This window comes from Salvelinus sp. IW2-2015, linkage group LG8 (genome assembly GCF_002910315.2).
Source record: "Salvelinus sp. IW2-2015 linkage group LG8, ASM291031v2, whole genome shotgun sequence".
Lineage (NCBI taxonomy): Eukaryota > Metazoa > Chordata > Actinopteri > Salmoniformes > Salmonidae > Salvelinus > Salvelinus sp. IW2-2015.
The window spans coordinates 50741803-50768472 of record NC_036848.1 but is presented as its reverse complement, the minus strand read 5'-3'; the positions used below and the strand labels follow the sequence as shown (position 1 = coordinate 50768472).

Below are 26670 nucleotides of genomic sequence, written 5' to 3'. Positions count from 1 at the left end.
ATATGCATGCTCAAATATTCACCTTGAGAATCAGTACACCTCTGTTGTACACACGGTATGAAGTTTTCAAAAATAAACTGATCTGGAGACATACCAATTGATACTGGATCTGTTCTGGGTAATATATGCAAAAATATGCAAGTGCAGCCTCAATAATCAAATGAAATATGAAATAAAAATGTCTGTGAAGTTCTGTTGTGGAGCTGAAATGATCTTACAACCAAGCAAAACCAACATGTTTATACACAGGGACTGATGAGTGTGGAGATGTTATGCCTTGATGTTATCTTTAACGATCTACTCTTCGCATGCATCAATGCAGACTTGAGTCGGAGAGATGTCAAACTGTTTAGAATTAATGCAAGGGAGCAGCATCTCCTTTGAATACATAAATCAGTGTTCAAATCAAGTCTCAAGAACAGTAAACATTGTGTATGTTGACATTTTAGGGTGAACTACTGCATGGCAAGCTTTCCTGAGCCCTGCCATGGAAAAACCACCCGAAAAATGCAGATCAAGGCTGTCAATTTCGATTGTGGTCAAAACGATGGATCAAGTCCAAGATAATCATCAGGGTATTCATACATGATCCTATTGTTGGAGTTGATGTGAAAAAAATATGTTGCAAGAGTGTTTACATTGCAATATGAGCATATCAGATGTGAGCTTTTCGCAATCCAATTCACCTCCTTCCCTCAGACTTTCTATTCACGCTCACTTCATATAAAGTCAATTGTAAACGTGTCTGCAAGGTTATTGCAATGTTGTGCTCACAAAGAAGGGACATTTGATTTAGTTCCAAAAAGAGCAAAACATGTTTACTCAAAGGCATCATCATTGCCTTGCTACAATGTCAATTGTTCACCACTGAAAATAGTAACAACGGGTGTATTGTTTTATAGGCATGTTTACTGTGTGCATATCCATGGTGATACAGACGGTCGTCTACACAAGACGTAAGAAAATGTGAAACGTAACAAATACAGAAGATAACTCTATGACGCGCTTGTACAGTATGTCTCAAATAACAGACAATCTAAATGAAGGCAACCTCTCATAAAATGCGTTTGACTATTATACATTCTCTAAATACCAAATGCTAGTATATAAGGGGGCAACATTCACTAAATGTAAAACTTTTACAGGTTCAATACTCAGTAGAAAGACGTTTTTGCTCAATAACTCTGACAGCTACCAGAATGAAAGTGTCTACTGTGTATGTAGGGTGTTAGAGAACATAGTTCTCCTTTTCCATCACTGAGGTTGTACAGATCAGTAGGTATTTTATCATCCTCTATAGATGTGTGTATTCATGTGTCCAGCTCTAACAATAGCTGTGTAACATTATACAGCAGCAGTACACTGGGACCTACTGAAGCTCCAGTAATGTCCTGAGTGAGCTACTTGGACCACCCAGACCTTTGTTCTCTAGGCCGGTGTTGATCCTCAGATGAGGCTGGTTTCAGGGGACCACGAGTCAGTGAGAATGAATAGCCTGGCTGGGAAGCAAAATGCTCTCTATACGTAAAGCCCTATTACATTTATCTTGGCTACAGTAGCGTTAACATACAGACATACTGTGGCACAGTTAGTTTCATCTTTTTGTATTTGAATGCATTTAAGGTTGACCTTTCAATGAAACATTTTGTGCATCAGGCTAGCATTTGACAAAATACCGGGATATACTGTATGAAACGAATGTCATTGAACCTCATTCAGAAAATTCTAAAGATGTTTTTGTTTTTTTACCCCCCTTTTACTCCCCAATTTTTGTGGTATCCAATTGGTAGTTACAGTCTTGTCTCATCGCTGCACCTCCCGTACGGCCTCAGGAGAGGTGAAGGTCGAGAGCCCCGTGTTCTCCGAAACACAACCCAACCAAACTTCTTGACACAATGCCTGCTTAACCCGGAAGCCAGCCACACCAACGTGTTGGAGGAAACGCCGTACACCTGGTGACCAGTCAGTGTGCATGCGCCTGGCCCGCCACAGGAGTCACTAGAGAACTATGGGCAAGGACATCCCTGCCGGCCAAACCCTCTCCTAATCTGGACGACGCTGGGCCAATTGTGCACCGCCCCATGGGTCTCCGAATCACGGCCGGCTGCGACAGAGCCTGGACTCGAACCAGAATCTCTAGACCACTACGCCACTCGGGAGGCCAAAGATGTTCGTTCTTACCCTTTTTGACCATGAGAAAATAGCAGAAATGTAATACATGTTTGGAATATGTTTGTTTTATATGATTGTGTTTTGTTTTTCTTTTCTTTTTTCTTTGTTTTTCCTATTTGTTTATTGCATTTTGTATTTGTACTTGATGCCTGTATTTTTGTATTCTGCATGGCTTAGTTGAAAAAGAGACATTGGTCTGAAAAACAAACCCAAAAAGCTTTTCTACATCATACAGTAGGTATTTAACTGAAGGTGAAAACATACAGACAGTCAGTGACTACATTCCAAGGAGGTGTTGTCATCATACCTTTCCTTTGTCCCTCATGGAGCCTTTTCCGAGGATGGACATCTTTGCTCCTGTTTCTTCTTGTAATCTTTTCATGGAATTGCCCCGTGGACCCAACAGCTTCCCAACAAAATTAAACTGCAACAGAGGAGAGGAAAAGCAATGTTTCTAAAACAGCTTCCTTGACAGTTTTCAATTATATACCTATTATATACTGAAGTAAATGGAAATTAGGTTACATACTGCAAGGGAAAAAAAGATTAGAGAAAAATATAGATTACAGTTGGCTAACAATCAACCTTTTTTTTAAAACCTCTTGAGGATTAGCCCCTTTTTTCAATTTTCGCCTAAAATGACATACCCAAATCTAACTGCCTGTAGCTCAGGCCCTGATGCAAGGATATGCATATTCTTGGTACCATTTGAAAGGAAACACGTTGAAGTTTATGGAAATGTGAAAAGAATGTAGTAGAATATAACACAATAGATCTGGTAAAAGATAATACAAAGAAAGAAAACAACTGTTCTTTTGTATTTTTTTTGTACCATCATGTTTGAAATGCAAGAGAAAGGCCACACTGTATTATTCCAGCCCAGGTGCAATTTAGATGTTGGCCACTAGATGGCATCAGTGTATGTGCAAAGTTTTAGACTGATCCAATGAACCAATGCATTGCTGTCTAAATTGTGTATCAAGACTGCCCAAATGAGCCAAATTTGTTTATGAATAACTTTTCACGTTCAAAATTGTGCACTCTCCTCCAACAATAGCATGGTATTCTTTCACTGTAATAGCTACTGTAAATTGGACAGTGCAGTTAGATTAACAAGAATTTAAGCTTTCTGCCTATATCAGATATGTCTATGTCCTGGGAAATGTTCTTGTTACTTACAACCTCATGCTAATCGCATTAGCCTACGTTAGCTCAACCGTCCCGTGGAAGGGACACCGATCCCGAAGAAGTTTTTTAACAATTGCTGAATGAAACAAAAAAAGACATGGAAAAAACTGCAACAATTCAACAATGTTCAGTCATGTGTGCTGCACAATACCCATGTGAATGGGTCTTAAACCTCTTGAAGCTAGGGGGCAGAATTTTTATGTTTGGAAAAATAACGTTCCCATTGTAAGCTGCCTATTTCTCAGGTCCAGATGCTAAAATATGCATATAATTGACAGAGTAGGATAGAAAACACTCTAAAGTTTCCAAAACTGTCAAAATATTGTCTGTGAGTATAACAGAACTGATTTTGCAGGCAAAAACCTGAGGAAATCCAACCCGGAAGTGACTTCTATTTTGAAAAATCACTGTTCCATTGCCTGCTTTTCGTCCATTTAAAGGGATATCAACCAGAATCGCTTTCCTGTGGCTTCCTCAGGGTGTGAACAGTATTTAGACATAGTTTCAAGCTTTTATTCTGAAAAATGAGCGAGATTTATCAAAACGCGTCAGTGGATACACGGATGTCCCTCCATTAGTTGTAGCTCGTTGCTCGACATTTTCTTTCTCTCCAGTATTGAATAGTTTACTGTCCGGTTAAAATATTATCGATTATTGATGTTAAAAACAACCTGAGGATTGATTATTAAAAACGTTTGACATGTTTTTACGACCTTTACGGATACTATATGGAATTTTCGTCAAGCCTTAATGACTTGCCTAAGGCTGTGAAATACTGAACATAACGCGCCAAACAAATGGAGTTTTTTTTATATAAAAAAAATCTTTATCGAACAAAAGGAACATTTATTGTGTAACTGGGAGTCTCGTGAGTGCAAATATCCGAAGATCATCAAAGTTAAGCGATTCATTTTATTGCTTTTCTGGCTTTCGTGACCAATCTACATGGCTGCTAGGTGTTCTTAATGTTTTGTCTAGTCATCGATAAACTCACAAACGCTTGGATTGCTTTCGCTGTAAAGCATATTTTCAAAATCTGACACGACAGGTGGATTAACAACAAGCTAAGCTGTGTTTTGCTATATTGCACCTGTGATTTCATGATTATAAATATATTTAGCAATTTTTTTTGTATTTGGCGCTCTGCAATTCAGCAGTTGGTTACGAAAATGATACCGCTAAAGGGATCCGTGCGTCAATAATTAATCTCATCTGAGGTATAACAGCCTTTGTGTCCCAAATGGCACCTCATTCCCTTTATAGTGCACTAGTTTTGACCAGGGTCCATAGGGTAGTGCACTATAAATGAAATATGGTTAATATTTGAGACACAGACAGTTATCAGCTCCATCCCTTAGTTAAACCGCTGAGGCTTAGTCAGTCATGTCTTATTATTGCTCAGGGTCATCAATGTTGTACGGAGAGGAAATAAAACACATGCACCAACCAATACAATTCCTGGGAATGATCCAGAGGTCAGAGCCAGGAAAGTGAGAAATAACGATTTACTTCCCATTGGGAAATCAAGGAATCACTATCCAAATGAGGAACTATCAAACGCCTGCCTTCAGGCACTGGCTAACAGAACTCATCTCACAGACGGTAGACTTGCTGTTGGACAAAAAACTAGCCCTCAGGATATTACTGTAACTGTCTTTTTTCTTTGTCACTGTTGGAGATTGGCAGTGACCACAATGGTGACCCTCAACATCATAATAGAAGTAATTTAGTTGAGTCATTTGCTAATGGAAAAGTAATTATTCTCGGACTATTCATTCAATAAAACCACAATCAGAACACCAATTTGAAACACCCCATGGGTTATTAAGTCATTTAGATTTACAACTGCCATCCCCAAAAATCCTGTTGAGGTCTCTCCCGTTGTTCTCATTTCTCGACCACTCCGCCAACATTTTCAAATGAATGACTTGACCTTCAAATGTTTGTTGTGACCAGCTGATAACTCAACCTCCTCCAGAGCTGAACAGTTGGTCAACTACCCATCTAGACATCTCCTGCCCTGGCCTCACAAATTACTATAACCTATTCATAACATTACACCCCCCTCCCCCTCCACTGAGGCTCTATAGCCTATTCAGCCACTAGGAGCCATGGTCAACTGTTTTCTGTATTGCAGCTGCAAACTGGCGGATACCGAAGTGGCACATGACTGCGTACTCAGCTTATCTTATCTCTGACATCATGAAGGACCACATGAAAAGCAAAAGGATTTGGTTCGGAGAAGTCCAACATACATCGCCAACAGAGCTCCACTCTACCTCCATCCATCTCTTCTTTCTGAGGTGATTGAGTAGAGCATTGGGTATTCAGTGGGTATTCTGTCTTCTCTAGGGCTGCTTTGACAGGAATATCCTACAGCTGGCTGGGAGCCCTGGAGCAGATGGTCGCCACAACTACAGTGAGAAGTAGCTCGCTGGGCGGCAGCAGAACAGTGGCCTGTTCTCATTACGCTAATGAATGTCTGGAGCCACTCTTAGGCTCCGTGGTGGGCAATTTCGGCTTTAGAAGGGGGCATGGTTCAGTGTTAAATGAGGTTTGAAATGATGCAAGCCATCCCCTGCAGCCCCAACACCGATAAGGCTGAGGATGTTAGAAACTGGGTGTGTTGCTAAAGCAGCAAATTTGTATGGGGATTTTTTGTTTTTTTTACTTATGGAAATTACGCAGGCACTAATCTAAAAAAAGAATGGGAAGATTGTGTTTATATCAAGAGTATGACTATGATTTTATGCACAAAGGATGTGAGGTTTGTTGATGCAGATAAACAAAAACAAGTATTATGTCTACTTTCTAGTACTGTCTCGTTACAAATCCTGTGTTCAAATCCTGTGTTCAAATCCTGTGTTCAAATCCTGTGTTCAAATCCTGTGTTCAAATCCTGTGTTCAAATACTGTGTTCAAATCCTGTGTTCAAAATGATAAATACCAAGTAATAGGGCCACAGCAGTTGGCCTGAGCTCCTTTAAAGAGGAGCTGAACCAAAAAAAAAAACTTATCTGGTTGAAAATGGCTTATGTGGCATCGATGCTAGTCAGAAACATTGATTCTAGTGCCAGAATTTACTACAAAGTGTAAATAGAATAATTTTGGGCATAAAGTCAGTTTCTTACAAAACAGAGATTTGCGAGATTTAGGCAAATATCTGACGTTCCTAAATCATTGGATATTTGAGGGTTGGGTTTTGATTTCAATCATGCTCAGTCATGCCCACTTGCCCACTATCACGGGATGGTAACGCCTAGGGGGAATGGTCATGCATGGAGAAACAGCTGCACTGAGTGCGCTCTATCCAATAGTAGCAGCAGAATCAACCTACAGACAGACCTGCCCAATAGCATGCAGCGCCACTGACTTTACATGAGACAACATACAGATGTAGAATCTTAATTTGAGACGGTTTGCTACAGAAAGTTAATAATCTTGCAGCAACAGGACAATAATTATTATGTGGATTATAATTGTAGGTGGACATTTTTGTATGGGTTGATACTTTTTTTTGTAAGGGAAAATCAAATCAAATCAATTTCAGACTTAGTTTTTATTAAGGGCTTGGTGGCCATTCATCACAAATTATGGTGGCTTTACAGTTAAATGTTTATTTTTATTTAACTAGGCAAGTCAGTTAAGAACACATTCTTATTTTCAATGACAGCCTAGGAACAGTGGGTTAACTGCCTTGTTCAGGGGCAGAACAACAGATTTTTACCTTGTCAGTTCGGGGATTTGATCTTGCCATCATTTTGGTTACGAGTCCAACGCTCCAGGTAGCCTAGTGGTTAGATGCTTATTACGAGCCCATTTCCAACAATGGAGGGTTAAAAAAGTAAGACAAATATTTGCTAAATAAAAAGGAAATTCTAACGCAATCAAAACAATATCGAGGCTATATACAAGGAGTACCGGAACCGAGTCAATGTGCAGGAGGTAGTTGGGGTAGTTGAGGTCGTTGAGGCAATAGAGTATGTACATGTGGGTAGGGGTAAAGTTGACTAGGCAATCAGGATGTGTTGCATCTACACTCTCTGAAAAATTGGGTTCCAAAGGGGTTCCTCGGGTGTCCCCATAGGATAGCCCTTTTTAGTCCCCGGTAGAACCTTTTTTGGTTCTAAGTGGAACCCTCTGTGGCAAGGGTTCTATATGGAACGCAAAAGAGTTCTACATGGAACAAAAAAGTGTTCTCAAAGGGTTCTCCTATGGGGACATCCGAAGAACCCTTTTAGGTTCTAGACAGCACCTTTATTTCTAAGAGTGTACAGCTCAGGTCAGTCATGCTCCTGTGAATCTGAGTACCTGTGGATGTGTGAGTAAATTACTTTTTACACATGAGTCTCTGTGACAGAGAACTACTCCCTTGCTCCGAGGGCATATGTTTTCTTGAAGTGGGTGACATTTCTTCTTCTTCTAAATGTTTTTACAGACGGTACGCTGCAAACCAGTTTGACCACTCAACTCGAATCAGGCCCATTTCCTGTCAAATCTATTATAATCCATTTACTAAACCACAGACTGAAGAGGAAGCGAGACATCCCAGTCCCTCATTTTTTTTTAGTTCACATACAGTCAATGAACCAAGCAGACCAGACCCAGCTGCTATCGCATTGGTGCCTATGGAAGKKCCCCCCCCCCCCCCCKTCTTCATCTTCATCTTCATTCATCCAAAATGTTTTGATTGACAATCCTATGTCTCCTTGCTAATACACCACTTACATTTAGTTTTGTAATTTAACCAGTAGAATGTCTGCATGCTCTTCATCTAACACAAATGTGAATATTTCAAGTGTCATGTTGCAAGTTTAATATTGCCCATAGATCCTGGATTGAGATGTATGCTCTCACATCAACAGATGTTCTTTGTGAGAAGTCACTGACGTGACCTTTAAACACACTTGAAATATGAAGAAAATAATCAGTGACATAACCGAGACAATCACTACTAGCTAGAGCACATCTCCTTAGAGACGAGCCCTGAGATTTCAATAAAACAAAAGGTGAGACGTCCTCAATAAACACTGTGGCAACCTTCCCACTGAATGTCACACTGAACGGAAACGGCTGCAAATGACTGTCTTGTCATGCAGCTCACAAAGGAGGTTTACATGGCTGTAATCTATTGAGCCTCTCTCACAGCACATTTGTCTTCCGACTTCAGTGCTTCACACTTGGACTATTTGAAATGCATTATTCTCTTTCCTGCAGTCAAATGGCCTAGTGGTCTAATGGGTGGAATGGTATTCATATTTTTCATAATTTCGTAATTAATAAAGGTTTTATTTTATTTTTACGCAGAAATTCCAGTGTTTCTATGTCAAAAAGTTTTGTTATATTTCACTCTTCTGTGATGCACTTACAGTGTAATATAACCATGTGTGAGGTGTATACTTTTGTTCCAAAGTAGATTTGTTTAACACTACCAAGAATCACTCTGGTTTAGCTCACTGCAGTAAATTGCTGTCCTTGCCTTTAGTGCATTTGCTGCTCTCTGAATAGCTGTTCTATGTTGTTGTTCATTGCCCATGTTTACAGCTGGATTAATGCAAATTATGCTTTCTGTGTAGACTACAAATTGTTTAGAGCAGAAGACGCCCGTCAACAATTTCCCCCCCATTTTTTTCACTTAACATGTGGCGGCATCTCGCCTGTGAATTGGTTGATGTTTAAAATGGCATTATCCTTTAGCAAAAGAGATGTTTACCTCGTATTACAACAATATAGTGGTTAATCTTAATGTATTGTTGAATGAATTCACTGCAATGCTGATGGTAATGTTACGAAGGAGTCATTGATATTCAGAATCCTCTTTGCCTATTCAAGAAGCAAAGGTTTGAAATAGGCCTCTTCTTAAAGCTGGAATTGTCCTCCAGCAATTTTTGGAACTTTTACTGTTTGAAAAGCAATATCACAAGTATAAATACAGTAAAGTACACACACACTAAAGGCCCCCCAAAAATATGTTTTGATCAAACTATAGTTTTTTAGACACAACTGCAAACTTAATGGAGTGGGGCATTCAAGGATTTGGTCTGATGGGATTCTGTGATGTCACCGGCCTTCCCCTTTGCCTGAAGAACAATAGAGGAGCAATAAAGAACACAATAGGAAAGGCCCACCCCCCCCACTGCCATGTCATGACTTACCTGAACCACCTATTGAGATGTGCCTTTTGTTAAGTAAAACAGGTGTTAAATGAGGTGAAAGGAGACTGGAGTATAATTTTAATCCGTTTGCGGTATTACAATAACAAAAACATTACTGTAAACAACGAACACAGTTTTTCCCCCTCTGACATCATTGCATGCGCAATAGAAAAGCACAATATGTACTGCAATTTTTTTTACCATGCTTTCGTGGCGCTCCTCAGCTCGGCAACAAAGACAATAATAACAGGGGTGGGGCAGCCAGTGGCGCTGTTTCCCCCTACTGCAAATTCCATCTTTAAGAAACTACAATAAAAAATGGAAATCCTATGAAGCACTTGACAGATCAAGGCAACATTAGAGTAACATTAGAGAGTACTGTCCTTGGAGGAGGCTCTTTTAAAGACAGCTAAAACGGTCATTACACTCCTTAAAGACAGTTAAAACTGTCATTACGCTCCTTAAAGACAGTTAAAACTGTCATTACACTCCATAAAGACAGTTAAAACTGTCATTACGCTCCTTAAAGACAGTTTTTTAAAACTGTCATTTACACTCCTTAAAGACAGTTAAAAACTGTCATTACGCTCCTTAAAGACAGCTAAAACTGTCTTTATGCTCAGCTGAAGGATGTTTTTTTTAAATACAGTTAAAACTGTTCATTACGCTCCTTAAAGACAGCTAAAACTGTCATTACACTCCATAAAGACAGTTAAAACTGTCATTACGCTCCTTAAAGACAGTTAAAACTGTCATTACACTCCATAAAGACAGTTAAAACTGTCATTACGCTCCTTAAAGACAGCTAAAACTGTCATTACGCTCAGTTGGAGAGCAAAGAGGAGAGTCAGACTACAACAGGAAAATGATCCGTAAAAGGGATCTGTAGCGCAGAGAAGTTAAAGACAGTTAAAACTGTCATTACACTCCTTAAAGACAGTAAAACTGTCATTACGCTCCTTAAAGGCAGCTAAAACTGTCTTTATGCTCAGCTGAAGGATGTTTTTTTAAATACAGCTAAAACGGTCATTACGCTCCTTAAAGACAGCTAAAACTGTCATTACGCTCAGTTGGAGAGCAAAGAGGAGAGTCAGACTACAACACACTTAGGCTACAAATACACTAAACAACACAATTTCACACAACATACCAGCAGACAATTGGAGGTGTAATCCTAATGTAGGATTACACCTCAAAAAAGGATTCCTCTTTGATGGATTTCAGGTGTGTGTTTGTGCACTGCACCCTAGCCCCCACTCCAGTGTTGTGAGGCCAAATGAGATCTGCAGATGGTCTGAGACAGTCAGAAAGTCCCTGCTTGTTTAGCCAGCTGTGCTATTGGGTGAACCCAGTTCTGGCTTGATAGGGGGATTATAGCCTGAGGCGGAGGTCTGTCTGCCTGCTGCACTTTAATGGTTGAGGGATGACTGGGCGTCAGTGGACAGCGGCATTAGTTCCACAGAGCTTAGACACTGGCAGAGAGAGAGAGAGAGAGAGAGAGAGGAGAGAGAAGAGGAGAGAGAGGAAGAGAGAGAGAGAGAGAGAGAGAGAGAGAGAGAGATACTTTGCACATCGTTACACCACCGTACATAGCCATAATATGACATTTGGAATGTCTCTATTCCTTAAGAACTTTTGTGAGTGTAAGGTTTACTGTTCAGAGAGAGAGAGAGAGAGAGAGAGAGAGAGCTGAGACTACAGGGCTAATGATCGTTCAGGAAGAAATGTCTTGGGTTTGGGGAATGGATGAAATGTACTTTATTTGTTTTCATCCTGAACTTGGAAAAAATATGGAAAAAACGAAACAATCAATCATGTGTGTGTGTTTGTGTGGTTTAACATTCAGTGGATGCTATGTTTTCTCACATTGTTCCCCAATGAAACAGGGATGTAAAGACACAGCCACAGCAGGAACACGTTTGTGATGAATCTGTTGCACTAACATACAGGGGGCCATCAGCACAGATATAGACACCCTTGGTACAGGGGGCCAGCAGCACAGATATAGTCATGGAGCCTTGGTACAGGGGGCCTGCAGCACAGATATAGTCATGGAGCCTTGGCACAGGGGGCCAGCAGCACAGATATTGTGTAAACAAACAGGACATTAGGACTGCTTCCTGTGAAGGAGAATAGCTGACAGGTTATTAAAGCCATTATCCCTACAGATGAGACTCAACAACCCCACAGTGAATGGTGCTGCCTCCCGGTCTGACTGGACTAAATTCATCTGGACCGTGAAACAGAGTCAAGCGTGACAGTCTTACGCTCTCTAAGATCAGCAGTCAGTCACACAGTTTTCTGAAGGAGAAATAAAAAAACACGATGATGAAATGTGTGTCTATAACTTGTTGTTCTATCTCAACATTTGCGTATATTTGCTGGTTCTTTGTAGGGTTCCAAAGGGAGGGTATATTACTGGAAACCTTCGAAGTTTACCAGTAAACTACCAGAATTTTCTTTCAATGATTTTATGTAATCTATCACAAGACATCTAGTGGCCCTTTGGGTACTTCAGATTATCACAGGTCTCTGTAATGATCTCTGGCCCACTGTATGGTGGATCATAAGAAATAATTGAATAAGATACATTTTATTTGAAAAATGGAATGACAAAGCTGTAAAACATTCTCCTAAATACAAACCATCAACTTACTGAATACCATTGCTGTTAAATATGAGGGTTTCTGTAACGTCTGCTTCCAACTCACACCCTCAAACATGTAGATCCCCTGAACGCAGCTCACTTCCCAGCCCACTTTCCAGCTCACACCACTGTCGCCCTTTTGGACCCCCTGGGTATGACCTTCTGCCTGCCCCTGGACCCAGCTACCTGCCTCCACCTGTGGTCCTTCGCAATAAACACCTTCTGCTCCCTGCGCTTGAAACCAGATATCTGTCTCCCCTCGTGTTCATTACAGTTTCAGTTTGAAATATCCTTTTATATATTTTTTTACAAACTTGTATTTATTTTACTATGTCAATATGTACTGGTTGTCAATGTTTTGTGGTCAAACTGGTGGCAGATGTGACAAAAGTTAGTTAATTGAACATAATGCCATTGTTGATTAGATGCTTTTTTCATGAATTAGGCTATTTTCTCTTGACCCATATGGTCTATCTACTATACACCATTGAACAATATGGACACAGATATAATACATGAACACTATATATGAATAAAAAAATCAGTTATTCAAGTATACATTACCAAAGTTACAATGGATTGCCATAGATTTTATTTGAAAACTTTGGTAGATTACCAGTAGCTTTGCAGCCCTAGTTCTTTGACAAGCTGTTCGTATCCAGAAAGAACTGCCTGGCTACTACTAATGATTCATCCTATGCAGTGTCAAAAGATTACACTCTGCAGTGCAACCCTTCTCCTTAGATCAGAATGTTTGGGGGCGTACAAGTTTTCTGCCGGAGGCAGATGTTCAACTGAGCTAACTACAAGCTAGGAGGAAGAAGCAAACACTCAAGACCTCTGCTTTGCTCTCAGAGGAAAACAATTTATGCCTGAAGCCTCTCTGCAGCAAGCAAAAACATAGTATCACTACTTGTGTATACTATCTCATAAACAGCTTCGTGTACAACAAAGTAACCAACAGGTCTGTCTCAGCAGGTTTCCAAAGCAAAACCGAAGATACCATCTTACATCCACTTAACTTTTCCTACAATGTGTTGTAAGGTCCTATTCAGGGCCTTATCTATGTTTAACACCTTTCAACAAGGTCGGTCCTCCTTTGGGACAATGGATTTCTTTGGCAATACAATGGGATTATTCTATGTGCAAAGCGCAGATACACCGCTATGTAAAGGTCACAAGAACTGAAGACTGATAAGCCTGAATGGGTGAGGCTCACAGGACCAAATGTCATTGCATGTGTACCTGGAGGGAGACTTTTCCTTTGGAAAAAACCTCAAAGGCTCTTTAAGTCAAACAAATGACTCGGAATACTTTAAGGGCAAGAAGCTGGGGTTTTGCTTATCAGGGCACACAGGTAATGCAATTTTGAGATAATATATATGTTACATTTTTATCACTACTACCACATTTGTTTATATTGCAGGTTTATGTATTTTAAAGCCAGAATCTTTCATTGAAAAAAATGCCAAAGTGGTCATCCTGCCTCTGTTTTGGTATAAGGCTGAGGGATGGGCCTGGAGAAATGTAAACACTCTTAAATTCATAGACAGGGATATGGATGCATGGACTGACCATCCATGATATAAAATGTATAGTTTTAACCGGGTTTTGAGGATATACAGTGTTTACATTTACATTGTTTACAAACATTGGAGTAAAACAAGTTTACATTTTGAGTTCTCATGGGGTACAACCATTGAACTAAGCAGTGAGGCAGTTGTACTGTAGTCTTCAAGAATCATCATTCATTTATGTCCAAAAATGGATGTAGCCACTTTAAAGGCAACTTAAAAGCCCAAAACACATGACTGGGAATACTTCAAGGGCAAGAAGCTGGGGTTTTTGTTTATCATGTGTCATGACTGTCCACGAGAATTCAAATAGGTCAGATCAGGTTTGCAATGAATAACTTCAATCAGGAGGGAGAACTAGGGGGGATTAACAACTCACGTCTTGTTGTAAATCAAGGGGAGAAGATGCAGGTCTCTCTCTCCAAATTCACCAAAGGAATGTGCTTTGTCTCAACAGACCTTTTTCCCGCTGAAACTCTAACACGTTCAAAAGCAACTACTGGAACAATATTTATAACCTAAAATGTGGGGAATGGTCAGAGGCCATCTATTGAAAATTAGTGCCATTTTGTTTGTTATTTTGTGATGTCATTAACAATGTTATAAAGAAAATACTGTACCTTGGAAAGTATACCCACTACATGTACAAAGTTTCCATACTATGCATGGGGCATGTAACAAGAAAAATTCTGAAAGTGTTTTTGTTAAGAGATGGATGTGATTTGAGAAACTATAAGAGATAATTGTTTTACATTACTTTGTACAACTGACAAATCATGCCCCCGAGTGAGGTAAGAGAGCGTGTCCGCCCCTTTCCTGCAAACTGTATAAATGATGGGTAAGAAACTAAAATAGCAGACCAGAGAGACATCAAGCTGCAGCTGCATGTTTAAAATGGTCTGAACTTTGAATATCAACACGAGGTAGATACATTAAACTCACCTACCGGACAATCACTAGTACGGCTGATTAGCTGTCATAAGTAAAGTATCTTCGAAAGCGAATTTAAGTAGGACTATCCTACTCTGCTCAAGTCATTGCATTATGCTACTCTCATCACCCCACTGGGAACTATCGACCCGGCTGGCTAGCCTATCTTCAAAGAAGCATATTCAGAAGCGAAAAGAAAGAAAATAAACTCTGTAGTTCTGTTCAGGACTACACGACAAGTCACCGGATACCGGACAACTACAAAGAAGGACAACAGTATGAAAACTGTCAGAACCATTTTGGACAATCAGAGCCTTACAAGCATGCCGTGAAAAGGCCCAACTCCCTTTCCACGGCGGCCCTGTCCACCTAGAGAGATCTGGTGAACCAAGACATTTCACGTAAATACATTCATGATTTCTCACTCAAAGTGGGTGGTGGTTCGTGTGCAAAGTATATGATTACTGTAAGTGAGAGAAGTTTCTAAATGTACAAATGTTAAGTGTCTCTGTCCCTCTCTGCCCCCCCCCCCCCCCTCTCCATCTCTTTTGTAACAAGCAGCCATGTTGTGTCATTCTGCTAGGGACCTGTTGTTAACGTATTAAGTATGTATGTTTATCCTGTGTTACCATTAATTAGCTAGTACATGAATAATTCAACCAATTTGTCTAGTATTGAATCATAAGTAAGGCTTTGGGTTTTTTTAACATGCAAGGAGGTTACGACTGTTCAGAATGATGATATGATACGAGGTTATGAGGTTATGATTAATTAGTTGATTGTTTATATGATGTGATAGGTAAAGACCTTATAGAGTTTAATTCCGGAGATGGTAACTCTTTAAAGAACCGTTCTCGTGGTGCCCCAGATCCTGATGAGTTAATTGTTACATGACTACTTTAATCGGGTAACAATTAAACATAGTTAGTTGATTAGATAAATAACAGTCATCTGATTAATGTTAAAGTCAAGTCATGACACATGGCCAACAGTTAATGCAATTTTGAGATAATACACGTTACATTTTTCATCACTACTACAGTTTGTTAATATTGCAGGTTTTACAGCTTTTAATCTGCAGTATAATTATAATTCTCTATGCTGGAATGTTTCTTATCAGAAATATGCACTTTTAAGCCAATTATAAACCAGCCGAACAGACATGGAGAAGTATATGCAACGTGTATGACAATGAGGCTAACCGTGTCAACGTCCTAACTGAGTAACATACTAAATGGAGTTTAAACAGTGCAGGTAAGATGTCATTGTATAGGTAGCTGTGTGGTTAGTGTGGACACAGTCTGCAGCATTGTGTATGTTGAGACTTTCGTTACTGTTTTGGCTGCAGTTATCCAGGCGTGATGAGATTAATGAACTAATTCACATGGATGAATCTTGAATCTGTAGGTGAATAGCGGGATCTTGCTGTGATCAAACTGCATACAGGATGACAGTAAAACTCCACAGGTTTATTTAAGCAATAAGGCCAGACGGGGTGTGGTATATGGCCGCTGTATATTGGCCATATACCACAAACCCCCAAGGTGCCTTGTTGCTATTATAAAGTGGTTACCAGTAAAGTAGAAGAGTAGAAATACATGTTTTGTCATACCCGTGGTATACAGTCTGATATACCACGACTTTCAGACAATCAGCATTCAGGTCTCGAACCAGTCCGGTTTTTATTACAATTTTGAAACAAGGAGGAAATAGAAATGCATGTTGCTTGTCAGTGGTTTTCCTGCATTTATCTACATTTGATGAATACATTATTTCATGCATATTACATCATACTAGGTTTGACATACAAGATTTGTGTGCTCTTCCAAACCAAAACCCTGTCTGCAGAAAACAATAAAGAATCAACCGTTTCGTGGAGAGCAGAGCACCTGAAAATCTATTCCAAGCCTCGGGGGTATTTGATGTGAATCAATTAAATCTCATTAAGACAGCGAAGGGAAATAAAAACAAACTAAATTCAAGCAATGATAGAAATAAATAATCAGCATTCAAAATGTCAATTAAGCCCAGTGAGCTGTTGATTATCATGGCAAAGGTATGCGGTGTAGACAGAGCCCCGAGCATCTGTACGTGGTGACTGTTTGTTGCATTGCAGCATTAAAGCCTAAGCTTCATCCTCCCATCTGGGCTGGAGAGAAAAGACAAATAAAAAGCACTTCACAAATGGGACGGATTGCCTCTTGGGGACCTGTAAAAAGACTGCACATGTCATGAGAAAGTTAGAGCGGCTTTATTAGTGGAAGGTGCAGCATCAGCAAAGAAGTCAAACAAGCCTGTTATGCCTGACGCAGCTTGTAAAATGGGTGTGTTTTTTCATCATCTTCAGGGAGCGCTGTCCATATGCTTATAGATTTCAGTGAATCAATCAGGGGTAGCTAACGTGGTAATTCATTTCTCTCAAAGACCCAGACTGATGTCACTCGTAGAACAGAAAAGTGCTTCATTTGATGATTTTGGTCCGTTCACGCGCTGAAGGTTGACCGGCAAACACTGACATTATAATTGTTTCTCGCTGTTGTGCAGGAAGGTTGGGGAAAGAAATGACATACTACGTTAGCTACAAAGGCTTTTGGTTGATCACGCTGTGTATCTGATAGCTTGGCCAATCATGTGGAAGGTCTCTGAAAACAATTGGTTTGATGGTGATGCAATAAAGGTCAATACAACACAAGCTAAATCTCTCTTTCCACAGCTATTGATTGTTTTCAAAACATTCACAGTAATCTGAGAAGTGATGAGATATGAACAATCTCAACTTCCTCAGTATAGCAATTGTTGTTAGATAACTCTTCAGCAGTACATTATTTGTTGTTAGACAATTCTTCCACAGTACAACAATTGTTAGTGTTGTTAGACAACTCTTCCGTAGTACAGCAACTGTTGTTAGATAACTCTTCTGCAGTACAGTAATTATTGTGAGACAACACTTCCGCAGTACAGTAATTGTTGTTAGACAACTCTTCCGCAGTACAGTAATTGTTGTTGACAACAACAGAATCACCTTTGGCAGCGGTTACAGCTGTGAGTCTTTCTGGGTAAGACCCTAAGAGCTTTACACACCTGGATAGTACAATATTTGTACATTATTCTTTTAAAAATTCTTCAAGCTCTGTCAAGTTCGATGTTGATCATTGCTAGACAGCCATTTTCAAGTCTTGCCATAGGTTTTCAGGCCCTCTTAAGTCAAAACTGTAACTACGCCACTCCGGAACATTCAATGTTTTCTTGGTAAGCAACTCCAGTGTATTTTTGGCCTTGTGTTTTAGGTTATTGTCTTGCTGAGAGGTGCATTTATCTCCCAGTGTCTGTTGGTATGCAGACTGAACCAGGTTTTCCTCTAGGATTTGGCCTGTGCCTAGCTCTATTCTATTTATTTTTATGCTAACAAACTCCCAAATCCTTGCCAACGACAAGCATACCCATAACATGATGCAGGCAACACCATGCTTGAAAATATGAAAAGTGGTACTCAGTGATTTGCTGTGTTGGATTTTCCCCAAACATAACACTTTCTATTCAGGACATAAATGTAATTAATTTTCCACATTTTTGGCAGTTTTACTTTAGTGCCTTATTGCAAACAAGATGCATGTTTTGGAATATTTGTATTCTGTACAGGCCTCCTTCTTCTCACTCTCATTTATGTTGGAATTGTGGAGTAACTACAATGTTGTTGATCCATCCTCAGTTTTTTCCTATTACAGCCATTAAACTCTTTAACTGTTTTCAAGTCACCATTGGCCTCATGGTGAAATCCCTAAGCGGTTTCCTTCCTCTCTGTCACGGCTGTCTTCCTCTTCTTCCTCTGAAGAGGTGTAGCAAGGATCAGGCCAATACGCAGCGTGGTAGGTGTCCATGTTTTAATATAGAAAACTGAACATGAACACAAATACAAAAACAATAAATGTGAACAAACCGAAACAGTCCCGTGTGGCACAAACACTGACACAGGAAACAATCACCCAAGACGAGACAAAAACACACAAACCACCCTCGTCACACCCTGACCTAACCAAAATAATAAAGAGAACAAAGATAACTAAGGCCAGGGCGTGACACTCTCCAGCAACTGAGTTAGGAAGGACGCTTGTATCATTGTAGTGACTGGCTGTATTGATTTACCAAATGTAATCTACAACTTCACCATGCTCAGAGGGATATTCAATGTCTGCTGTTTTATTTTTACCTACAGATTCAACCACAAAGACCAAGGAGGTTTTCCAAAACCTCACAAAAAAGGGGACCTATGTTTTGGAAAACCTCTTTGGTCTTTGTGGTTGAATCTGTGTTTGAAATTCACTGCTCGACTGAGGGATGTTACAGATAATTGTGTGTGTGGAGTACGGAGATGAGGTAGTCATTCAACAATCATGTTAAACACTATTATTGCACACAGAATGAGTCCATGCAACTTATTATGTGACTAGTTAAGCACGTTTTTACTCATGAACTTATTCAGGCTTGCCATAACAAAGGGGTTGAATGCTTTTCGAATCAAGACATTTCAGCTTTTCATCTTTAATTAATCAGTAAATATGTCTAAGAACATAATTCCACTTTGACATTATGGGGTATTGTTTGCAGGCCAGTGACACAACATCTCAATTCAGCCTGTAACAAAATGAAATGTGTAAAAAGTAAAAAGGTGTGAATAATTTCTGAAGGCACTGTATGTGACTGTATCCATCAGGGTGGTGTATGCATTCTAACATGAACAAAATAAGTAATGGGGAATGTTTGAACAATTCTTTCAACACGACACAGGTGATGAAGCTATGGCTGCGTTTAGACAGGCTGCCCAATTCTGATATTTTTTTCACTAAATGTTATTTTTACATATCAGATCAGTGAAAAGATCTGATGTGATTGTTCAAAAGACCAATTAGTGGCATCTATCTAGTGATAGATGGCACCCAGTTCTCTTTGATGCCACACCTACTGCCAAAGATAACATGTTCTAAAATCTCTCTCAAATTACATCTGTGGTGGTGTCTTGCAGTATCATAATAATCTTTATAAATTCAAATAGTCCAGACGCTATATCACTCGATCACTCGACCAATCAAGGCAAAGATAACAGTATGGCAATTAGTTCATAAAATGTGATTCCCCATAATCAATTCAATTCAAAGGGGCTTTATTGGCATGGGAAACATATGTTTACATTGCCAAAGCAAGTGAAATAGATAATTATCTCCCACACAGATAATCTGATGACTGACTGTGACAAAGCAGATTAATTTCCCTGGATTGAGATAACCACGATACAATAAAACAAAAAAATATAAAATACTGAGATATTTAAGAACTTCTCCAGTGATTGATAGATTTTCCCCCACACCCCTTACACCGTAATATGAGTGTTTTCAATGAAACCCTATCTCTTGAAATTACTAGATAGTTGTTTGTGCGCCCCATTCGTTTCTCAGCCCCAGTTTCAGTCTAAGGGAAAGCTTATATCTCTGCTCTAAGGGAAATCTTTCACCTTGACTTATATCTCTGCTTGAAGGCCTCTGAGGCCTTAGGAGCCTGTGTCAGCAGGGACCATCTCCTCCAGTGGTAGCCAGCAGAGTCTGGTAGTGGCATACCAAAAATTATTAGAAATTCTTACAATTCTTCTTGGGGATTCTTAGAAAAATAGACTGCTGCAAAAAACATTCAATAGTAGCCTTACACTACCTGCTGTTAAATAGGGATGTTAACAAAGAAGTCACATCTGATCTTCTAATGTGGTCGGTGAATGGGAGGCAGTCATTTGTTATTGTGCTACTGTATAGTATTGAATGGCTTTTCATATTCCTCCTTTGGGCTTCTGTTTAGATTACTTTAGAGTGAGGTAAGGACAGGCAGTTCATTCTGTATTATCTCATTCTGAGTGTAAATCCGCTGCATTGGCCAAGATGATTGGAATACTTATAATTCTCAAAAGGATTTCCTTTTCTACTGTAACTCGAGACAGTCTGGTATTTAGTGAACAGCTCATCAATGTCTTGCCTATCTGACCCCAACTTATTTTCCAGAGATTCCAATGTACAGGTGTCGGATCTTAATTTGATCGCTCTTTTGTTGCAGGAAATGAGTATGAGCTTTGTGACTTACATGAATTCACTGAAAACCCACACTAACACACTGTTAAATGAACAGTATTGCACTTTTCATGTAGTCTACTTTTGTCAATTATATAAATATGGCTTGTGAAGAGTATACATGCTTTAAGTTAAAGCTGTGTTTTTCACCTTTATGTAATATAATCTGAATGAAAGGACAAAACTAAAGAGCTGACTTTTTTACTTTAATTAGTCAAGATGTCTCAGTGGAAACAGCTGTCTAGAAATACAGTACTGTGTGGGGGAGCTGATCAGTTTGGCACATCTCAGATGGGGTCCCAAACAGGAACAGCCTGCACTACTTTATGCAAATGCACAAATTAAAATCAACCTACTTTAATGAGGACATCAAAGGAAGTGGCCCCATGCAACTGGAGCTCTGCCTGAGTCCCCGACTGCAGAACCAGAGAGCCTGCTCCAGAGCCAGCTCTATTTTACACTTCCTGAGAGACAGGGCAGCTTGGCTCCCGCTCTTAGAGATTTGAGACTCGTTTAAATGCAGAGAGATCCTGAGCAAGCCAAAATGTACTTTCTCACAGATGATCAACCCGAAGATGAGAAAAACTGCATCTATACTAAGTCATGACTGTGTTACTGTAAGGTTTCACACCAAGCAAATCAACCCATGGTGTAAAAGGCCATTCATATGTTGTATACATTGACCAATTACATTCTAAGTAACTTCGAAAAGGCCCCTTAACCATCTACTGTATTCGCATTATGTTTAAATAGATCCCCAATCCTGCTCTTTAATAACAGTATTTGCAGTCAAGCCTCTCCTTAAAGCGTTCTAATGAATACTCAAGCACTATCACAAGGATGGAAGCAAGAAGGGACATTATTAACCAGCAGCTGTTGAGTGTGTCAAAAGATGACACTTACGATGCAGCAAAAATACACCTTACCGTGTGTGTGTATGCGTGTCTGCATGTGTGTGTGTTCTTGCATGCATGTGTGTGTGTGTGTGTGTGTGTGTGTGTGTTTGATGGTCACTTGGCTGTCTCTGGGTCTCGCCCTCCCCCTCTTCACCTCAGCACCTGTCTGTCTCGCGGCACCAATTATTTAGAAGAGGGCATGACCCCAGCAGCAGCACTGAGCCAGGTCTGTCCTACAGTGTTACCTCTTCTCTGCAGGAGCCACCCTGTCAAGATAGTACACAGCTCTCCTAGTGAGCTGCCCCAACTGTCAACTCCACAGATCTGATTGAACAGATTAATTTAGACCCTGCACGTTTTCACGTTATTCAAAACCTAAGCCAAACATTTCAATATATTTCACCAGCAACTTTAATTGTCAAGACTATCGACACTCACTCTTTTCCTCCAGAAAGCATTTTATTACTGCATGATATTCCCATTCTTTAGACTGATAAATGTTTCCCCTATTAGAGAGGTGAACTGTGTGGTAATTGAATAGCTGGTCCAGTGATTTGGATAGCAGGACACCGTGTCTAATACAGATGAGCCAGATGCTAACACTACTACTATCTATCCCAGACAGGCCCAGAAAGTGTTACAATATTAAATGAGATACACTATGTGGTTTTGACATTATTGAGGCAATGGTTTTGGAATATCATTTTTGGCTCCAGTTAGTCAGTATAATTGAACATAAATCACCTGGGCCTAGTTTTTCTAAAGTTATCTTTACGGATTTTGCTAGAACAGGAGTCCCAATTGAAGTCAATGATTTGTCCGTACTATTGATGCTATTTCCATCAGTGGAGGACCATCCTCCTCAGTGAATTTCATTAAAAGAAAATTGTAAAACATTTAAAGTTATCCTTTTTAGATAAAACTATTATAAATGTTATCAGATTTGACCAAATATTTGATTAAAACACACTATTTTGCAATGAAGGTCTACAGTAGCCTCAACAGCACTCTGTAGGGTGGCACCATGGTGTAGCTGGAGGACAGCTAACTTCCGTCTCCCTCTAAGGATCACTGACTTCAATACAAAACCTAGGATGCCCATGCTTCTCACCCCCTTCAATAGACTTAAAAAAGAAATAATGACAAGTTCCGGAGGATGTCCTCCAACCTATCAGAGCTCTTGCAGCATCAGCTACAGCTAGCTAGCACTGCAGTGCATAACATGGGGTGAGTAGTTGACTCAAAGAGAGAGGAAGACAACAGTTTTGAACAAAATAAAATGACGGCGAAGCAAGAGAGAAATAGAGAGAAAGAGAGATTTCGTAATGTTTTTCACTTTCAGTTTCACTTACATAGCTAGCAAATGCAGCTAGCTAGTTTAGCCTACTCAAACATCCTGCTCAAACAGAGGGATGCTATGCTAGCTAGCTGGCTATGACTATCCAACACAACACTGGAACTCTTCCAAGTCAAGGTAAGATTTTGTTTTTATTAATTTATTGCCACCGTGGCCCACCTGTGTAAGTGCTAAACTGCTTAACTGTTTACTGACTCTACACTGTAACATTACTGCATGATTGTAGTGGGTTTACTAAAGTGTTACTTCTATTACCTATGTTGACTATGATGTTACTTTAGCTAATGTGGTGACAACAATGTGGGCTGTGTGTAGCCGTATTGATATGATTTGGCTTGGAAAGGTTTTTTCGCCTGGTCACATACAGCTGATGTGTTGTACATTGAAGTCCACAAGCGAAGGGAAAAGGTATTTGTATTTGTATTTATTATGGATCCCCATTAGCTGCTACCAAGGCAGCAGCTACTCTTCCTGGGGTCCAGCAAAATTATTGCAGTTATACCATTTTTAAAACATTACAACACATACACAGAGTTCACAACACACTGTGTTCCCTCAGGCCCCTACTCTACCATTACCACATATCTACAATACAAAATCCATTTGTACGTGTGTGTATAGTGCATATGTTATTGTGTGTGTGTGTGTATGCATGTGTCTGTGCCTATGTTTGTGTTGCTTCACAGTCCCCACTGTTCCATAAGGTGTATTTTTATCCGTTTAAAAAAATCAGTTACTTGATGTGGAATAGAGTTCCATGTAGTCATTGCTCTATGTAGTACTGTGTGCCTCCCATAGTCTGTTCTGGACTTGGGGACTGTGAAGAGACCTCTGGTGGCATGTCTTGTGGGGTATGTATGGGTGTGCGGCAGTAGTTCAAACAGACAGCTCGGTGCATTCAAAATGTTAATACCTCTCACAAATACAAGTAGTGATGAAGTCAATCTCTGCTCCACTTTGAGCCAGGAGGGATCAAATCAAATCAAAGTTTATTTGTTACGTGCGCCGAATACAAAAGGTGTAGACCTTACAGTGAAATGCTTACTTACAGGCTCTAACCAATAGTGCAAAAAAGGTATTAGGTGAACAATAGGTAAGTAAAGAAATAAAAACAACAGTAAAAAGACAGTGAAAAACAGTAGCGAGGCTACATACAGTAGCGAGGCTATAAAAGTAGCGAGGCTACATACAGACACCGGTTAGTCAGGCTGATTGAGGTAGTATGTACATGTAGATATGATTACAGTGACTATGCATATATGATGAACAGAGAGTAGCAGTAGCGTAAAGAGGGGTTGGCGGGTGGCGGGTGGCGGGACACAATGCAGATAGCCCGGTTAGCCAATGTGGTTGGTCGGGCCAATTGAGGTAGTATGTACATATGTACATGAATGTATAGTTAAAGTGACTGTGCATATATGATAAACAGAGAGTAGAAGCAGCGTAAAAGAGGGGTTGGGGGGGGGGTGGAACACAATGCAAATAGTCCGGGTAGCCATTTGACGTGCATATTAGCTCTCTGTGAACATCCAAGGGCCAGCCGTGCTGCTCTGTTCTGAGCCAATTGCAATTTTCCTAAGTCCCTTTCTGTAGCACCTGACCACAAGACTGAACAGTAGTCCAGGTGCGACAAAACTAGGACCTGTAGGGGACCTGTAGGACCTGCCTCGTTGGAGAGGCTTCCATTAAAGAACACCCTCTGTGTTCTGTTAGGCAGGTAACTCTCTATCCACAATATCACATATGTTTTTCCAGCAGCAGACTTTGATCGATAATGTCAAAGCCGCAGTGAAGTCTAACAAAACAGCCACCCACAATCTTTTTATTATCAATTTATCTCAGCCAATCATCAGTAATTTGTGTAAGTGCTGTCCTTCACTATAAGCGTGCTGAAAGTCTGTTGTCAATTTGTTTACTGTAAAATAGGATTGTATCTGATCAAACACCATTTTTTTCAAAAGTTTACTAAGGGTTGGTAACAGTCTGATTTGTCGGCTATTTGAGCCAGTAAAGGGGGCTTTACTATTCTTAGGTAGCGGAATGACTTTTGCTTCCCTCCAAGCCTGGGGCCACACACTTTCTAGAAGGCTTAAATTGAAAATATGGCAAATAGGAGTGGCAATATCGTCCGCTATTATCCTCATGAATTTTCCATCCAAGTTGTTAGACCCCGGTGGCTTGTCATTGTTAATAGACAACAATACTTTTCCCACCCCTTCCACACTCACTTTACGGAATTCAAAATTACAATGCTTGTAAGACAAAGAGAGTGCATAGATGCGAGAAGGAATACAACGTGGCTGCTATGAAAGTAACTGTGTTGACGCGTGATCAGGGGTTTATTCATTCTGCAGATTCTGTTGAAAATAATGTCTTAAACGGAAGTAAACGGAACATGAAAATACCGGAATTTTTCCAATAGTAACGTTCGTTTGCAACTGTTGGACTAATGATCAAAATCAAATCAAATCAGAATTGACTTGTCACATGCGCCGAATACAATTACTGTGAAATGCTTACTTACAAGCCCTTAACCCTAGGATGCATATGCTGGTCAAAATGACCCATCCTAATGTTGTTCTGCTGTATTGATCACCTCAAAAATTTGTATCATCTAATATTCCAGGAATTCTTAAATAATGTGTCTTTAATGTTCTAACATCCTAGTTTTGTTTTTTAATTTCAAATTTTTTAAGTAAAAATAGTTTTTGCATCACTACCCCAAGTTTGATATGTGGGTCAAATATAACTGGTATGTATTTCCTATGGAATTCACTGCACTGCAACAATAAAATCAAAGCAATGAATAACATATTTATTAAATATCTTGTTTTTAATGTTTATTAATCACCGTTTTCATTTCTCCTTTTTAACTCATTGAGGAGTTTCATAAGGATGCTCATAAGAATGCTGCCAGATATACAACCAAAATGGTTTTACAGATGCTGGATGAGGAAGCCGTTGGTGCCTCTAACTCTGAGGTATCCAATTCAGATGACACAGACGATGTGTCTGTGAGTGAAGTTGGAGTTGTGGATGCACCTGGCAGTCCAGCTGTCCCAGATGATTCTACAGATGGAGAGTGAGTAACTGAGGCTGTCTCTTATACACATCTAGATGTGTATAAGAGACAGGAAGAGGAAGAGGTGCCAGCTCTGCCCAAGCGCAAAGGATAGAAAAGTCAGCTGCTGGTGTTCTCAGTGCAACACACCCGTCTGCAAAGAGCACAGTCACATGCTTGTTGTTTGTAACAAATGCATGGACTAAGACAGCATAAGTTGTCTCTTATACACATCTAGATGTGTATAAGAGACAGTCTCCACACGGGAGCTATTTTTGGATCCACTGCAGAATCCAATGTATAAGGCCACCATGTCATCCACTGCGTCACAGTGGATGAGCAGCTTTCCTCCAGACGTGACGCTTGGCATTCCGTCCAAAGAGTTCAAACTTGGTTTCTTCAGACCAGAGAATCTTGTTTCTCGTGGTCTAAGAGTAATTTAGGTGCCTTTTGTCAAACTCCAAGCGGGTTGTCACGTGCCTTTTACTGAGGAGTGGCTTTCGTCTGGCCACTCTACCATAAAGGCCTGATTGTTAGAGTGCGGCAGAGATGGTTGTCCTTCTGGAAGATTCTCCCATCTCCA

At 40.0% G+C, this 26670-nt stretch overlaps 1 protein-coding gene across 4 annotated transcripts in view; it reads right to left on the bottom strand.

The window, feature by feature from the left end:
- LOC111968088 (KH domain-containing, RNA-binding, signal transduction-associated protein 2) overlaps positions 1 to 26670 on the bottom strand; it is a 115155-nt gene that overhangs the window by 64083 nt on the left and 24402 nt on the right. For 3 of the 4 annotated variants that reach the window (XR_011480357.1, XM_023993624.3, XM_023993625.3), the window contains exon 3: positions 2480 to 2596. The exons of the other annotated variant lie outside the window; for it this stretch is intronic. Coding sequence is in view for 2 of the 3 variants with exons in the window: in XM_023993624.3 (XP_023849392.1) it covers positions 2480 to 2596 (117 nt within the window). In the remaining variant the exon portion in view is untranslated. The remainder of the gene's footprint in view (positions 1 to 2479; positions 2597 to 26670) is intronic. 4 annotated transcript variants of the gene reach the window in all.